At 40.1% G+C, this 18,547-nt stretch overlaps 1 protein-coding gene and 1 long non-coding RNA gene across 18 annotated transcripts in view; one reads left to right on the plus strand and one right to left on the minus strand.

Moving 5' to 3' along the window:
- LDB2 (LIM domain binding 2) overlaps positions 1 to 18,547 on the minus strand; it is a 395,745-nt gene that overhangs the window by 208,157 nt on the left and 169,041 nt on the right. For 8 of the 17 annotated variants that reach the window (XM_062636455.1, XM_062636456.1, XM_062636454.1 and 5 more), the window contains exons 1-2: positions 15,811 to 16,030; positions 14,896 to 14,971 (exon numbers count right to left, since the gene is read on the minus strand). In XM_062636455.1, coding sequence (XP_062492439.1) covers positions 14,896 to 14,971; positions 15,811 to 16,001 — 267 coding nt within the window. In that variant the 5' untranslated portion in view covers positions 16,002 to 16,030. Of the gene's footprint in view, positions 1 to 14,895; positions 15,314 to 15,810; positions 16,031 to 18,547 lie in introns of those variants that run through there. The other 9 variants (XM_062636471.1, XM_062636472.1, XM_062636469.1 and 6 more) reach the window with 7 other exon arrangements.
- On the plus strand, positions 15,484 to 16,379 carry LOC134172900 (uncharacterized). Its single transcript, XR_009968055.1, has 2 exons — positions 15,484 to 15,661; positions 16,148 to 16,379. It is a non-coding gene; the product is annotated as an uncharacterized LOC134172900 (long non-coding RNA).

Below are 18,547 nucleotides of genomic sequence, written 5' to 3' on the forward strand. Positions count from 1 at the left end.
TAATGGATTCATGCTCAAAGCCTGAAAGTAAAGCAGTGATGTATTTTTCAATATTTAAAAGCATAAATAGCAATCTTAATATATCTCAGATGTTTCATTTCCTCCAGCCCTTGTTGATGATTGAGTTGGTGTTGTAGATGATTTTTTAAGATCAGTGGTCAGTTTGATGCTGAAAAAGGTTTAGATGTCTGGGAATTTCAAATGCAATTCCTAGAAACAAATAAATCATTAAGGAGATGCAAGAGAGACAACTATGAATGCAAGTGGCTGTTATTTTTTAAAATTCTTTTATGGCCTGAAATGCACCGACAGGTTTTAAATGCAGTCGAGTGTGAAACAAACAACATTTTGTCAACATAAATAAAACCTTGTAGATATAATTATATCAATCTCATTTTCTTAGCAGAACTCCAAAGGTTCTTAAAAATAACAAATCGAAGGAATACATACTTTAAGGTAGCTATACACACAGGTGACGTTGAAGCTAAGGAGGAATTTGCTGTATATTTCAGCAGAACTCACTATGTGCTAGCTGCACCCGTTTTTTCCCTTATTAAAGCAGCAGCTTATCATTTACTACACCAAATAAATGAAGCACATCTACAGAAAAAACCTGCAAGGCCCAGAACTCAGGCCATACTGCCAAGCATACAAGTTCGCAATTGCTATGAGCAGCTCGACCCTCACTCTGATTTTTACTGGGAGAAGTCCTTAGTCTCCTAAAAGAAAGCAACCAGGGAGGGGGGTTTGAAGCCCATATTTAGCTTGTACAGACCCGTGATGTGTGCATTTGACATCACAAAAATGCTGTGAGTCTGCCAGGTCAGCAGCCACAAACCCCACATGCTGCGTCGCAGGCTGAGCAGACACTAAAAGGCTATGAATTTCATTTAATCATCTCCTTTCCCCTTCCCAGTAAAGCAGCAGAGGCTATGCAACTGCTGGGAAAAAAAAAAAAAAGGAAAAAAAAACAATGAAAAATATTAACTATGAACATCCAGGGTTTTGTTTTGATTGGCATTAAAATGAAAAAAGTGAAGAGTAAACCTAAATAACAAACCTCAGAAAGGTTGATATTTATTGATATAGCTAACAATGTAGGCTACAGAGTCCACTTTTCAAGGAGTGTGTGGATAAGCTCAGCTAAATGATGTACTTCATTAAGCCTTACAGATCTACCTACTATTCTGCTAATTTACAGGCCATACACTTCTCTCCAGCTAGATTTCTGATTGAAAAAAGCTTCACCCCCTTTCTGTTGTTTGTTTTGCTGCACAATATTCCTTAATAGAGAGTGATGCTTGCTCTTAGCCATGCTTTCTATTATACCTTTGGCATTTTTTAAATGGGAAGTGCAAATATAATCTAAGCCCCTGAACATGCAGTTTTATCACATAGCGAACTACAGACAACACTTAAAAGCTAAATACACCTTCTAGTCCCTTTAAGATGCCTCAAATTCACCTCTAAGAACAAAGTCACCTAAAGTTGGTAAACCCATTAGAATAGGTAGGTTTCACAAAAAACAAATTGTTGATGTATCAGCTGCTGCACCTTCTTGTAGCACCTTCATATACAAGGGCCTAATGCTCATTTCATTGACCTAAACAGGAAAGCTTTACACGGGATGAGGAGCTGAAACAAACGTATGAAGCTCGTAAGACAGAAAAAGATTTTCTTTTTCTTTTTAAATCACATTAGCACCATTGGCCCACAGACTATGTTATTTGCAATCGTGCATCTGTGTGCCATCAATCTTCAAGGAAGGGAAAGACTGCTGGGCTGAGCTCTCAATTTATGTTTCTCAGTTGACTCTTATAATCGCACTCAGTCTTCTCAAGCTTAGTGCAGCTATGTTGGTAACAAAATTTGCACACCAGGTGGGTTTATCCAAGTTCCCATGTTCCTAATAGCTTTACAGGTGGGTTTATCCAAGTTCCCATGTTCCTAATAGCTTTATATACATCCTAACAATAATCTTGAAAATTATATAGGTAACTGGCTTTCTAAAAAGTCACCTTCAGCAAAATTGGGAATTCTTTCTTCTCAACAGGAAAACTCTTTTAATAAAGTAGCTGGTACTCACTTATAAAAATGGTGAGAAAAAAACATTGAAAAAATCCACCTTTTTTTTTTGATGCTGTCTTTAGCTGTGACATTAAGCAAAGCTAAGGGAATTCTGGGTCCACAGATACTGAAAGGTCCCAAAACAGCACGGGCACTGCACAGAATCCAGACAAGAATCCCTTGGTTCTGCAATACTGTGATCCCAATGAGGCATTAATATTCATATTCAAGACTGCGATTAAAAAGGCTCTCACTCTTGTGGGGAAGTGGACCCAACCCAGCAGAGCTGCAGCAAACTGCCTCACTTCCTCATGGAAATTCAGTCCACCAACTTGGTACTGCAGAAGGTGGTAGTGTAATGAAATACAGCAGAGACCATTTCAGTACTTTTACTCACCTATGCTCTCCTGTTTCTGACCAATGAATAACCATGCACACTCTTTCCAACTTCAAGCAGTCTCAGGAATGATTTAGATTTCTATAATGTGGTAATCATTAAGATACTGCTATTAGATCATCATTCAAAAATCTATCAGGACTGTGCCTACCTTCATTTACATAACACCAAAAACATTCTAGTTTTGCTTAAGGTAGCCCAGTTTCTTTCAAAATGACAATTTAAACAGCCCCTTTCCCTCGGAATCAGAAAAAAAATATTTATAACTCCCTTATGTATTTGCAAGCAAATACAGGTAACTTCTGTCACAAAGCAAAATACATTAGACTATAGGTAGTTTGGGTACTGCAAGTAGTCTCCAAAAGACAACAGATGAGGCAGACTGGGGAGGGAGGAGTTGATTTTGTCTTTTTATTATTCAAAGTGGGTCTGTTTTCACTGGCTAATTAAATCAGTGAGTGCAAATAATAAAAGAAAAAATAAGTGTTGCCTTTCTTTCCTAGAACAACCTTGTTGGTTCATCTCTACTTATTTATTACAAGAACTTATTCATTATTATTATTATTATTTTCCTGTGGAATTTAAGATGTCTTTCCACTGTTAAGAGAAAACGGACTTTGAACGAGCTCCTTTGATTGATATGAAACTACTGAAGAATTACGCTAAAAAAGTAATAGATTTGATAACAATATCAGATGTACAAATGTACAAATCATCCAGCAGAATGCTGTCCTAAAATATATTTGTAGTTGCTTGGCAAAGCCAGTAGGGTTGTATGGGTGTGCTGAATTAGTTGAGAAGTAACTAAATGTGTTAATAACATTAAAAAGTCATCTTCCAAGAACTTACAGTATTATGATATTTTCTAGTCAGATAATTCTTCGCAGTGCATAAATACATGTAATATCAATTAAAACATTTTGATCTGTGAAATCAAAATTATTGTGGTATACTTAGATTTGGGTTTGAAAGTACTTAAAATACTATTATCTACTTTTAGCCTTTAGTTAGCACAACATTAAAAATGTGCTGCAGTACTCCACTATGCTGCCACTGTGAAAGAACAGAGAAGGTGGTCCCAGTCCTAAGAATCTTATAATAAATATAATCATTTATTTACATTATTATAAATAGGAATTAAGTACATACACAATTAAACTCATACACAACCCTGTCTTCATGATATTTATACCATTATATACAAATATAAATATATATGACCATATATTTAAGACATAAATCTCAGCAAAGAATCAAAATACCTATCCATGAAATAAGATAGACTGCATGTCCTGTGCTGCTACTGCTTCTCACACCAGCAAGTTAAATGCAAGTTTGGGCATGTAGGTCTATGTATTATGTCTAAATGGCAGCACTGTGGATCTGAAGATTGGGGATAACAGAGGGATGCAGACCCCTTGCATCATAAGAGAGTGCATTCACTCCTAAGTCAGTATTTGGCAACGGAAGGCAACTATTTCAGCCCAATTGTTGGCAAGTTTTTGAAAATGTCAAAGCCAAGGAAAGTGCCACAGCACATAATGCATGAGTTTACGGGAAACTCCTCTTAAATGCTCAGGATCATCATGGAAGGAAACATGGATATGCCTGTTTGAGGACACAAGTGATAATCAGGAAACTAGTGTCAGGCAATGTGAGGTGCTGAGCCTTTACAGTTGCAGAGTACCTTCTCAGCTCCATGTGTTACCATCAGACCCATTTTTAAGCTTACTGAGAATTTCTCAGCAAAATACAGCTTCACTATAGTTAATTCACAGCTGAAATACTATCTACTTAACTCCAAATTCAGGGGCTTACAGAATTGTATGCCCACTGCCAAATGCTTGCTATACCTTGATTACTTTTAACTGTACTACTGTCTGAACACACTCAGCACCAAAAAGTACTTTACTCCCTTCGAGCATTCTTCTGGTTAACCACATTAATGGTTGCAAGCAAATAAAATATTTACTCTGTACTGCAGCCAAAACAGTGTTTCTTTATGTAATCTGAATGATAAGCAAACACCAGAGCACTGGAGACAATAGCAGCAGGTGAGGCTTAGCAAAATGATGCCCCATCTTATGGCACTTCACAGTAAAATACATAAGGACCAAGAAGAGAAATAAGCCCACTACCACTTAATTTAACTGTATCTTGAAATAATCCTAGAGTAACCCAGCAAAGAGATTTCTATTGACAGTTGTATGAGAGGTCATTTATCAGTACTCATTAACCTCTGGATTTTACCTGTCTGTTTTCTAAAAGATCCTTGTGTTGCTTCATAAGCCACAAGGTGTCACAGTGGCTCAACTGGTAGGATTCTTGTCAGCCTAGACATGAAGGTTATGGCTTCAGGTTATGTACCAGTGCTAACACCGCTCTGTACGCAGAAGTCTGTGCTACACTGCATATTTAGAAGTGCAGGCCTTTGGATCAAACAATCTAACTCGGTTGCTTCAGGATGTTCTTGATGGAGGTGTTAAATAATCTTACTGCACTGTCAGAGAACAGATGTACTTGGTGCACTGGCATCTTGACCGATCTTTTTACTTTTCATTATTAACCCTGACAGAGTGTTAAGAGGTACTGAAAAGAGCTGAGCTAATCATTCACATCAAATAGATTTTATGAATTCTACTTTGCCCTACCTAGAATTGCTAGGAATTAATAACAATTTATTTGAATGCATTAATTATTGAATTTTAAGACATAATTTTGCTCGTCTTTCATAACAAGCAGTCTGCTGTACATACATAATATTCTGCTAAGACTATATGCTGTGATTGAAACTGTATGCCGTGATTGGCCATATATTGTGTCTTACTGTTTTGCATCCATGACTGGATGAGCACAGATGGATTTAAAGTTTAAAATGCCAGGAAGATTTGAATGTTTTCACTAACTCTTTCTTAATACATTTTTCTAAAGTAGCTCCATGGTAAGCAGCATCCTGTCGCATGGAAAAAGGAGCCTGGAGAAGAGAAGGCTGCATGGAGACCTCATAGCAGCCTTCCAGTATCTGAAGGGGGCCTATAAGGACGCTGGGGAGGGACTCTTCATTAGGGACTGTAGTGATAGGACAAGGGGTAACGGGTTCAAACTTAAACAGGGGAAGTTTAGATTGGATATAAGGAGGAAGTTCTTTACTGTAAGGGTGGTGAGGCACTGGAATGGGTTGCCCAGGGAAGTTGTGAATGCTTCATCCCTGGTGGTGTTCATGGCCAGGTTGGACAGAGCCTTGGATGACACAGTTTAGTGTGAGGTGTCCCTGCCCATGGCATGGGGATTGGAACTAGGTGATCTTAAGGTCCCTTCTAACCCTAACTATTCTATGATTCTATGTCCATACATCATATTTACTGGCTGGTCATTTTCCCATCCCCACCAGTCATTGCCATTAATTCACTTTACATTCATACACCAGTCAGTCCTCACTGCAAAGCAATCAGATTCTTCTCTGGTGTATTTAATTTCTAAGTACTGTAGTTCTATTTGAGCAGTTCTGGAAAATCAAAAGAGGAAATGTTGCCCCTCAGCCTAGCCCATATAAAATAAGCAACTTCTTTCCAGAATGCCCAACAAACTGAAATTTGCATTCTCTAATTATTTGTAAGAATAGAATTCAATTGATTGAACATTCACAGGAACACATGAAGAGCACAAACATAGCCAAAGCAAATTCACTGTTAAAATTCTAGTGAATAGTCACGGAAATGTTGTATGTAGCATTTGTTGCACTCAGGTAACAAACCTTTACCCAATGTGTTGGCTTTTTATGGCCCATAATTCATGCCAACACCTTCATTAAAACAGGTCTACACTTTTTAACATAACAGTGTGCATAGGTGTGGCCTTCAAAGAGTTATTACCATAGTTTACAAGTGTGCTGTTCGTAAATATAAGCAGAACTCCAGTCAGTGCAAAATGCCAAACTTCCCACAAAACATATGGTAATTTTTTTGCTCTGTAAAATGGAGACATGCACTATATAATGTATAACTGCATCACATTATGTCTGAACTTCTAATTGCTTAAAATGCTACTTCAGATCACATCAACAACATTATTACTTAATTACCCTGAGGGTTAACTGATACTCAAGTCATTAACTCTAGGTAGAAGTGATAGAGCTATTGTATTGCCCTCATCTACTACACCAAGGGTATGGTTGCAAACGCACATATAGAATCTATATGCTCACAATGTTTTTAATATCTTGGTATGGCAAAGAACAAAGGTGGAGAAATGCTGACTGAGTACCAAAAGGAAGGGGAGTCCCGCCTGCAAGATACTGAACAAGGAGAAGAATTTTAATTTGCTCTAAAGGAACTAATTTGCAGCAGTTGTTTTTCTTTCTAGTCACAGTAACATTATTGAAATGCTGAATGGAGTAACATGGAAACATTTTTGCCACTTAAAATGCATACAAGAATTACAGAAGGTGGTGACACTGATCTGAAAACACAAGTTACTATCAGAATATGGGCAATGGAGACTGTTGTAGGCCTTCCTCTACTGCCCCATAACCCATCCATGAGACCTCTTAACTGCATGAAGAAAGCATACAATTCTAGGGGCAACTATAAAACTATAAAATACTACCCTGGTTGTACACCTAGCGGCAAAGCAGGTTTTATGCCTGCCTTGCCAGTCACAGGCTGGAGGATCTCTGGTCTGTAGAAAAGGAGCTGGTTAGGAATGCTGGTATTACTGACTGCCTTACTGGGGTATGAATTACGCTGAGGGTGCTTCAGCTTAAACACTAATAAACTAAAAACGTTTCACACTATTTACATTCCTGTTTTCTGGGCATTTTCCTCTCTCCCTGTGACTGCTGTATTTAAAGATTTAGAATATTTTTTTTTATAATGTGGTCATTAATATTTCAGAATCTCTTTGTAACCTGCTCTAGGACAGATGGCAGCTCTTTCTCTGATAAAATCTGGTAATGGCTGAGGCAAAACTACACAACTGGAACAAGAATCACAATAAGGTACATGAAATACCTTAAATGTGCTATGTACTGGAAGTCATCATTTTCTCAATTTGCTGCTTTAAAAATAACCAATAAAGTATGTAGTTAGAAAAAACAAACATTTGAAACTCCGAAAGAAAAGTAAAAATAGTCCCCTGCACAGGTGATGTAAGACTGCACATAACAGTGCTCAAACAGTTGTTTTTTCCAGGTATTTAGGTTTTGAAGAATAAGCACACTGGATCTACAATTTCCTCTATTATTGGGTCTGCCTTAGTCAGGGATTTCCAAATATGATCACTTTCATACACACCTAATATTGCATTTGCCTTCTGAATACAACAGATAACGTCATCCAACCAGCCCCTGTAATTCTTCTGCATCATGAAGAATGCTCTAGTCTGCAACTAGCAGTTGTGTAAAATGGACATGATCTGGACAGATACTGAATCTGCTATACATGGCTAATTTGATGGCAAAACTCTACCCAGAGAATAGATTTTCACCTTTCCTTTTTAAACACACACAAATGCTACAGACAGATTTGAATATTTCTGCTCAGCTGACTAGGCTCGGCAAGCTGACTGTGGCTTAGAATCAGGAAAGATGGATAGCAGCAGCTATTGCAGATCATGTGTGATAGATAGTACAGCAATGTTCTAATATATTAGTTGCTTGGAAGGATGCAAAGACCTAACTAGTTTGCAGGTAACTAGGCAGTAGATTAAGTACATTTAGAAACATACAGAAAGTTATGGCTTTGCTGTGTCAGTCAGTTGTGAGTTTGTGATTCTGCCCTGGATGTGAATATTGACGATAGAAAGAACTCAGGCAGATGTTCTAGTATGATACTTATATTTTGGCTGTAGCTATGAGAGTTCTTCATAAGGAAAAAAACTGCTACACACTTATGCTTCGAGCCTGTACGATGCAGGCAGGAACACCACCCTGGCCAGGAGCTTCATCATGTCTCTTTGACAATGGTGTACAAACAGCAAGGTGGGGCCAAGGCAACCCAAGTCTCACAGAGAGGACAGCCTGCTCCTGTAAAATTTATTGCCTTCGCAAAAACTCTACACAACCACAACTTGTGAGTCCTGAAGAGGTGACAGGCTTAGAAAGTCACCTATCCTAGCTCATGTTTAGTTCTGCAAATGTCTAATTTTTCCACATTGGTAATTTTTCCCTAGCCCCATAAGGCACAAAAGGGCCAGAGTTGTCTCCAGAAGCATAAGCTGTTAACATACGAAGGTTTATGGTCCATTGATGGTTCTAGTGGATCCTCACTTACTTCAGGAGTACCAAGTGTACTGTTTGGCTTAGATCACTAACTTACAGGCTTTAGTTTAGAAGGGCCTGGCTGTCTGTCCACCACAATGTAACCGAAATGGAAACAGCATTCTGATCATAAAGTGCTTTCTCTCTGAAATTATAACAGTAACAAACAGAAAGAATGTACTGGGGAAAAGAGAGACACAAGCCTAGGGAGGAGATTTCAGCTAGGAGCTCGAGGAGGTTTCTTTAACTACTATTTTTGCCTAATAAATAAGACCATTGAGACCTGGCCAAGAAGCCCTGCCCTACCACAGTACTTTTTAGAGACTAATCATCAGCCACTTTGGGGCCACCTTGTCCCTGCCAGGATCAGCCCTCTAAGGCTTCACATAGCCCAGGAGCATCTTTTGGAAAAGAGCACCCAGCAAAAATGAGGATATATGCCGGCCTGTTTACACACTACAGTGCAGGAAAGAAAGCTCTTCTTTGGAAGGAAGCAACTGAACAAAGTATCGGCACAGTTGGAATGCCTGTTTACAGCAGATACGCAACTTTTGGCAAAAAGACACAAAAAGTAAACCATTTGAAGTAAGGAGCCCAGCTAAAAATATTGCAATGAGTTTAGCAATCTACCCATACCCTTTTTCTCTAAACAAAAAAGTGTATATACCAAAAACAAATGATTATTTTTTTTTTTTTAATCTGATCTTGCAATCCTACTTCAGGCAAAACTCCAGCTTAAATAAGAGCACAGGACTGGGCCCTTGCTATGATCTCAATTTTGTTCCTTCTCACCATCCAGAGGCTTCTATTTTTGAGACTGGATGTGCATAGTAAATCTTGTTTACACCAGGGAGAGACTGAGAGTAAGGTTTTTTTAAGTGGATTTATGGTTTAAAGAATGAAAAAGAGAAAACGAAGGGTTGAAAATTTTCTTTAGAGAAAATGATCTTGTAAACATCAGAGTGATTTGCAGACAAGATCCATTTTTACACTTTCCCACTTACTCACTCTCCCCCCTCATCAGCCCCTGCCCCAAAGGCTCCCTGTTACTTACACACACAGTTTATGTTGTATATTATAACTTGAGGGAAAATAAAAAAAGGCAGCAAGACATCCCTGATTGTAAGCTAAGGATCAGCATGGAAAGGAAATAGAGTCTTTTTTTTCTCCTCCAGCCTCATAAGAATTGTCAGTTTGTAACGATTTTAATTGAAAACAGCTGCAACTGAATTTTTAAGGGATGAAAAAACTGTATGAAATAAAAGACAATCAGTAAAAAGAGCCTTGAATCCATTCTACCTAAAGGAGTTCAAGGGTTTTCTTTTAAAACTGACCTTTTTCATTTCAGCAAAGCACTGTTTATAAGTGCTTTTTTAAAATACTTCACTCATGTTCCTAGAATCGCTAAGTATTAGTATATTTGTGGGTGAAAGAATATTTCGTCCAAAATGCTTTCACATATAAGTTTATGTATTTTCCTCTCGTCAAAACAAACTCATTGGACAAACTCAGACTCATGTACACAATATGAGAGATCTGTTTGCGATATTAAGTTGCTATGTGAACAAATGTGATGTCACAACATAGATTTTTATGACCAATCTATTAAAAATGCATCAGAAAGAAGAAGAAAAGATTATTTCATCAGCTAGCAATGTGAGGAATTAAAATAAGAGACTTCCATTAAACTGCAGAAATCTTGTTTAGCTTTGATTTGCTTTAAATATTTGGTTGAATATAAAACACTGCATAGGCTTCCAGTTCATTTAAGAGCTTTTAAATAATCATAAGATTCTGCTTTGTTTTCCTTTTAATTTTCTTCAAATTTTCTTCCATCACAAAATCTCTACTTATGTTAAATCCACTATACAGTTTAATTGGAGTTTAATATGCTTTGATTAAGCTGATTGTCTTTAAAACCAACATGCTACTAATAAAGTTCTCTAGTCACCCCTAAACCACTGCTCTCTTGGCCAGAAGAAAGTTGTGTTTTGCATAGAACAGCAATGTAAAGCATAATCTCTTGTAGTGACAGAGATACAGATGAATTTAATATATTGTGATATGCAGAAGTTCTCACAATATAGGGGACTAAATAAGCATGTGAAAGGCTTGATACATTTCTTTGATTACTGGCAATAAAGCAACACCTCAAACTTTAAACTGTCAGCAACTTCAGGTGATCTGTCCACAGTGTACTGTAATGTGACTGAAAAATAATTATACACAAGATATAATCATCATTTGTTTTCTTTTAAGTGCGAGCAATTTCAAATGATTAAAAATTAGAACAGAAAAGGATTTACAACATCAAAGAGGAAAAGAGGCTTTTTTAAACATCAAGTTTTACGAAAAACAGAGAAAATGTTTAAGCCAATTTACCTATGCTGCATATTGCTAGTTAGAACTTTAGAAACTGCTGATTATGCCACAACAGGATTGCTTTCTTGAAATGTTAAACTAACAGATATAAAAATATCAAGATAAACTGAACTGGAATGAATGGCAATGAAAACCTTAAAACCACACACAGAGCAAGAAAACAGCTGCATTTTGGTTAACCAGAAAGCTAATTAACTATGATAGAAGTAAATAAGATTTATCTTTATCAGAGGTTATTAAACATTTAAATATTCATTTTCATTCTCTAAATTAGGATTGTTGATGCATTACAAAATGGCACTAGATGTTCCTAAAGTATTGTTAAGAAAGCACTTTTTAACTTCCATTTAGAAAAATGTATTACCACATTAGATTTCTTTGAACAATATCTAAGGGAGGTAAGGTGTTTCTGCACATGAGTTCCTAACTCAGACTCCCTAATTTACTTTAGATCACATAAGAATTAGCTAGGTGGTGGACTTCTGCCAGTACTTACATCATAAAACCACCCCCTGCCTGAGTGTGATTGGAATTCTTCGCCTAAGACTGACCCTGAATGTAAAAAGGCAGTTATAGGTTCTGCCTGAGGAGCCCATAAAGTTGTAAGAAGTTTGGAGAGCAATAGTTTGCACATCTAGACCAGGCTAGAGCTGCTAATTCTTTACTTTCATGTCTTCCTAAAGAAAACACGAACAACAAAGATAGCCATGCTGCATCTAAATGACCTTTCTTTAATCAAATCTGTACTTTATCTGCTTAATACACTGAGCACATCCTTCACACTGATTATTATTCCCTTCCACCCAATGCTGACAGAAACCAGAGTGGAGGAGTGGATTTCCCAGGGAGGGTCCTCAAGCGCAGAGCCACTTTGAGGACACTTCTATCTCTCCAAACATACCATAGACCCTGGTGCTGGGAGAGCAGGAGTTGAAATGGCATTTATTGGTGGGTTCTCTAATGGTGTCTCTACCAGCCATTGCTCTTTTTGAATCATTTCTCACCTACCTGCAAGCTCTGGAGAGCAGCTACAGGAGTTTCTACAAAGGCAGGCTCTACACATGGAGGGGAGAAAACTGATAGACATGACACACAGCTAATCTTTTCATAAGCTCTCCAAGTATCCTCTGTACAACTTAGATTATGTACATTTTGCTCTGCCTTGGAAATTCTACCACTGCAAGGGACAGGAGAGAATCTGACTCTACAGGATTATTAAGAACATTTTTATTTCATAGGAAAAGAGGAAAATCCCAAAGGCTTTCCAAAGGTACGTTTGGCATAAGAGCTGTAGGTTCTCATTTTTTAATGCATCCTCACTTTCTGCTGGCTCTCTCCAGAAGCTAGGTCCAGGTAGAATCTGACAGCTTGCTACCCCCAGTCTTTTGGAAAGTTTCTTTGTAATTCCTTTCCCTTTAAGCTGCTTTGCTTGTGCTTACCTACCCCCTGGGGCTCACAGAGTACAAGCGGCCTCCTTCAGAGACCAGTGCCTACATTATTCCAAAGACTGCCTGAAGAGAAACGTTCATGCAGTAAGCCCGTATCACCCACACCACAAGCACATTCCTTCCGTGACATACAGGGCTCCATCAGTCTGGACTCAAAAAATCCAGAGCTAGTCATACATTCTCCAGAAACCTTCAGCTACCAATCCCAAACATGCTTGGAAGTGCATAAAATAAATGTGAAGTCTCTACTCCCAACGTGCCCCAGAAGCCAGCATGATTCTTTACAGGCTGTCCACACCTAGTCACGGCAAGTGTCCCAGGAAACTAATTCAGTTTTTAGTTTTATTAAGGAAGGTGTTTTAATTGGAGGATGAATGAGCTGAGATGAAGCTGGCTAGAAATTACATTTCAACAAACAACAGTGCTTACAGCACAGAGCTCAGAAATTAGAAAACACAGAACCAGAATGTAAACACTGAGCAATCACAAGGCAAAAGTATTTTTACTCTGAGCAAATACAAGAAATGCTGGAGCATGAGGCCTTCATTAACTAAGCACTGTCTGTCAAAGTACAATGCTACTGAAACCCATAGCAGTACTAGCAAGGAAGGGTAGTAGGTTATTGCTTTTTGCCCACAACAGTTCCTGTGAATATGCATAGCAAAAACTGCAATTAAACACACTGAAGTCTGAGCACACCTCAGCAATGCAGGAGGGCGAAGCTGCTTCACAAATCCCTCAAAACTTTTTTGGTGTAACATCTGTAAAGGAGCTGCAATCAGAAACTGAACAATTACCCAAAGTACCACTTTAAAAGTGTGTAAAAAGGCTAAAATAGCACTGACAGCTTTTCAAAACAGCTGAAGGAATCACTTAATGATACATATTTGTTCTTTTCCCTTGAAAAAGTCTATAAATTGCTTCATCAATATGTACAGGAATGCAAGGAACAGAGTTGCAAGGTGCTAACAAACAAACAGTAGCAAACAATCCCCACCAAGTCCCCTCATCCTCTGAACGGCAGCAACCCTCTGCAACCAACAACTTGGGGCAAAACTGACAACCAGTTGCTGTGATTTTGGGAGCAATAAGTGCTTGAAGTTTTCAGCCAGCACGAAGTGGATTTAGCAATTATTCCACAGCAATGTTCGAAGAGGAGCAGTGGTAACCGTGTTGGAAGAGCACTTACTCCACAGCAGTTACCCAATCAGAAAGCAGGTCACATCTCGTTAGCTGGATCATATACATTAAACGTCACAGATTCTCCATGGCTTAGCTGACAATTCAGGCATGTGTGGTTTATTTTATGATAACCTCGTGTTCCCTTAAACAATCACAATACAACAAACGGATCAACCTGAGATCCTTTACCATGCTTCATGGCACAAATTTGGCAGGTATTTGCCTCTATATGAAGCTACTCACTATAAAAGATGAATACTTTTTAACAAGGCACCACTAGTAAACTACTATGAAAAACTGCAGCACTAAGAATGTTTGCTGCACAAACACAGGCACATGGGCAGAAATCCAGCCTGATGCAGTTCACACACTTTTCACTTCAACCAACCAAAAAGTGTGCTTCATTTAACCATGTAAATAACAAGATGCAGCCTCCACTATATTTTTTGACTTTAAGTGACAAAAGTATTTCCCCTTGCCATTCTGCATATTCTTTGTGGTGGCTGATTTGGGTTTAGAAGCCAGAGTATAATAACCACTAACACATTATACAAAGCATAATCAACAGTGACTATAGTTTACATTACTGGGTACTTTTGACAGCTATATGATAAAGTCGTGAACCGATCATCTCTCTTGCTAAAAGCAACTGCAGTCTAAATGTAAACATGGATTTCTCTTGTTGGTTGTCTTGAACATGTGTTCTTTAAGTGCAGCCCAGGAATAAGTTTCTAAAACTCTGCTCCTGTTTTCTGTTACCATTCATTTTCAATTTTAACGAGTTCACAAAGCAAATCTAGAGAAAGGTTCATCTCTCCCCCTAAACCTGCAACATCTCTGAATCAATTTTGTGCAAAAGCTCAAGCGGTACCTTGCAATATTATAGCTGCAAACAACACACTAAGGCAAAGAAATTTCCTGAGAGCAGCATTATAATCAATCCTGAAGTGCTGTACTGTAATTTCAAGATTTCAGCCTAAGCTGGTATCTCCTCAAAGAGTTGCTCTGCGTGGAAACATAATGAGGGATTACCCAATTAAACTACTAAATTAATTAGGGTTCGTGCCTGCATATACTGTACTGCCTAGTGGGACGCTTCAGCTGGAATTCGGGCTGAAACCTACCACGGTCCATGCACAGGAAAACACGGCTGGGGGACTTACCTCCGTCCGCGACTGCAGCCTCTTGTTCATTTCATATATTCGGTACTCTGGTTGCACCATGTATGGTGTGTGTCTCCTATAAAATGGGCCAAAAGGAGAAGAATAGAAAGGGTCATGTGGTGTGCTGGACATCTTGCCTGCTTGCAGCGATTCAAGCAACACAGAGTATCATCAACATCCATACAGAGCACATGGGCTGTGTGTTCTTCACAGTACAAAGTAGCGGCGCGCACACACACACACACACATCCAGGCTTCACGCACTGGCTGGGAACTGCTGTGGGAGCCGCTATAGCAGGAGGAGGGAAGGGGGGGGGGGGGGTTGGGAGGGAAGCGCTCGGGCTCCAGACGGAGACTGGAGAGCTTCAGGCACCGCCGCTCGGCTTTAAAGCAGCAGTTGCTGGAGGGGTCATTTCCTGTCCGCGTCGCAGACTAGTTCAAAAATATAATTCTCCTCTCCGCCTGACAGGGGTCTGAGCTTTGGGGTTGATTTTTCCCAGCCAGGACCCCTCAGGAGCCTGGCAGCAGGCTCGTTAGCATATAGGTGGTTTAAAAGCTGCCTGAGCCAATCCCCCTCCGCACGGAGCTCGCTCGGGCAGTGTCGGGGCCGGGATTACCGCACAGCGCACCGACACAGTCCGCCGCGGTCCCGCCGCCTCGCCCGCTCCCAGATCGTGCCCTCGGCGCGGCTCTGCCTCTCCGGGAGCTTGTGCCGGGCTACCGAGGCTTCGGCAGCCCTCACCGCGCTGTTGGGGCGGTGTGTGGGGTGAGTGCACCTCACATCAGCAGTCTGGGGGGACGAGAGGGCGGGCGGCGGGGGAGACGGGGACGGGGAGCGGGAGCCGGCACAAAGAAACAGCCTCCGTCCTTTGCACTTCACACAATGGGGAGCTGGCAAATACTGGTAAGAGAAACCTCCGGCAAGATGTGAAAACAAAAAAGAGTCGGGTAGGAGAACGAGCCCCCCGAACAACCGCTGGCAGCCCGTTTCCGTCAGCTTGGGAGCATGTGCTCATGGACCGTCTTAAACACAGCCGTGGGGCTGTAGGGTGGCGGCGGCCAGGTGGGAGCCGGTCCGTACTCCAGGACCATTGCTCCGCATACATCCTGTAGCGCTTAGGGAACCTTGCAGAGGAAATACGTCTAAAACTGGGGGGACGAGGGGCGTCCGAAGGAGGAGGGAAGGGCAAAGGGGAAGTAGTCACCCTTCGGAGGTGAAGGATGAACTTTATCTGTTGAATCATACTTGCAGGAAAGTGCTGGGAGAGGAGACCACGTGAACGAAAAGACCTCTAAATCCAGAGGAAACAAAATGGGCTCATCCGCTACATGAGGAAGTGTGAGGTTTTAGAGGGGAGCCTCCAAATTACCTATACCAAAAAGCCCTTGAAACACAGGCTGTCTTTAGACACAGCTGTAAAGTATCAGGCACTATTTACAGTACTGAATACATGTAAAAACAACAATAAACAGCGCTGAATTAATCTCACGTAAATTCATTCAAGCAAATGGAACCACTCTAGGAACAGATTTAGTTAACTAATATGATTAAGAGAATAACAATCAGCCACAGTCACAGCAGCTCTCAGCCAGGATGCCTTTTCAGGAGCACTGTGGGGTCGCCCATTTCACAGATGGGGAAACCAAGGCACACGCCATTGCATTTCCTAAATTGAAGTAAGAATCCTGCAACATACTTGAGCATGATATGGCTTCATCCACTGCCAAAAAATTAATTCAAACCCAACGGAATGTAGGAATATTTTAAGGCAGATACTGAAAAATCACAGTTTTCACTGGCATTTATCTAAATCTGGAAAACATTGGGTTCCCTTCTCAGGAGACCTTAGAACAATCTTCCAGTACCTAAAGGGGCCTGCAGGAAATCAAGAGAGGGGCTTTTTGCAAGAGCATGTAGGGATAGGACAAGGAGGAATGGCTTTAAACTGAAAGAGGGGAGATTTAGATGAGATCAGGAAAAAGTTCTTTCCTGTGAGGGTGGTGAGGCACTGCCACAGCTTTCCCAGAGAAGCTGTGGATGCCCCATCCCTGGAAGTGTTCAAGGCCAGGTTGGACAGGGCTTGGAGCAATGTGGTGCAGTGAAAGGTGTGCGTGCCCATGGCAGGAGTGGTGTAACTGGATGATCTTTGAGGTCCTTTCTAACCCAAACCATTCTGCAATTCTGTGATTCTATGATAAAATACAGAAATTTATCATTTCATTCTACTGACCACTGGTCTGGATCACTATCTTAGATGAACCAGTTGCTGTTTAGCTACACAATTTCTGGACATTGTTATGGAATCACAGTTTCCACAAGAAGTGACATGTTGAGCTGTTTTATAGACTTCCCACAGATTCTGTCAGTAAACACCAAAACAACAGATAATACATGGGTATTCCATTCCTATCTTTAAATGCTCCCCAGTTATGGAGAAACTCTATGTTGTCATGCCAGTACCATCACAGGAGGTGCTGAGTTCAGTAAATAGCATGTACCTTTGGCTCAGTAGTGTTGCAGTGACAGTGACAGTGCTCTGCCAGCATTCACTGGCCACATGAGAAGCCTGTACCTAGGAAAAAAGCTCCCTGCGTCTTCCTGGTATTTTAAGAGATCCCAGCAAGACTACCTTAAAGCCTAAAACAAAATGACCCAAAAATTACGCAGTTGCAACACTAATATACACTATTTTTGTAACTGAAGTACCACCTACTTAAATAAATGCAAAAAAAAAAAAGAAAAATAATCAACCCATAATGTTACGGATTTTACTTTGTTTGCAAAGCAAATCTAAAGTATAACATATTTGCCCAAAAAAACATATTTGACTGCTTTTTATCATTTAAAATAGTGTAATTTGCCATAGCCTGAAGATTCAATCTGTTATAAGGACTTTTTGCTAGGCTAAAATTCACTGTTCCAGGAAGTTAAACATGGCAATAGCATTACTGTATTTCATTGAGGCTGGGGTGGGGTGGAAGGCAGAGGTTGCTTTAAAGTTATTTTAAAAAAGAAGGACAAACTAGGAGTACTGGAAGTGAATGATTTGCTTCCATGATTGGGAACCACAGATGCTCCTCCCCACCTCAGATAGGAGCTTCTGTGTGCAGGTCTAATGCAAAGCAAAAATATGCAGTGAATTTTTAAGAATTCCCATTGATTAACTGGCAAATTACCACACACCTACAGCCTACTGGCAAGAATCAAGTCCCAGGGTAGGAACCTGCTAATTACAGGCTCCAGCAGCACTTCCAGTTGCCTGTTATCATCTAGACTAGTGTGATGCACGGAACAGTAAAACAGAAGGCAGAATCAAAGGCAAGGAAAGTTACTGGGATCCTGACAGTGTCATCTTGATTCCCACTTGGATTTACCACATTTAATGTTTCATGTGCTCCCCCAGAGTGCCAGCTAGGGGTGAGCAGGCAGCTTTGTGCCTGGGCTGCTCCAAACCTCCACGCCACTGGCATCAAACTACCCAAAGTGGCTCTGGGGTCAAAGGCAAATATCTGATCCAAGATTTAGGACAATCAATAAATTCCTTAATCTGGAAAGTGAGTTCAATGTGAGCAGAGGAAAAAAGAGGTAGAGGAAAACGAGAGGAAGAAACTAGTTAGTTTTCCCAGATCTGAAAATCAGAGTATGTTTGTA

This window comes from Pezoporus occidentalis, unplaced genomic scaffold (assembly GCF_034315485.1).
Source record: "Pezoporus occidentalis ecotype Australia unplaced genomic scaffold, CSIRO_AGI_Poc_V1 ctg48, whole genome shotgun sequence".
Classification (NCBI taxonomy): Eukaryota; Metazoa; Chordata; class Aves; order Psittaciformes; family Psittacidae; genus Pezoporus; species Pezoporus occidentalis.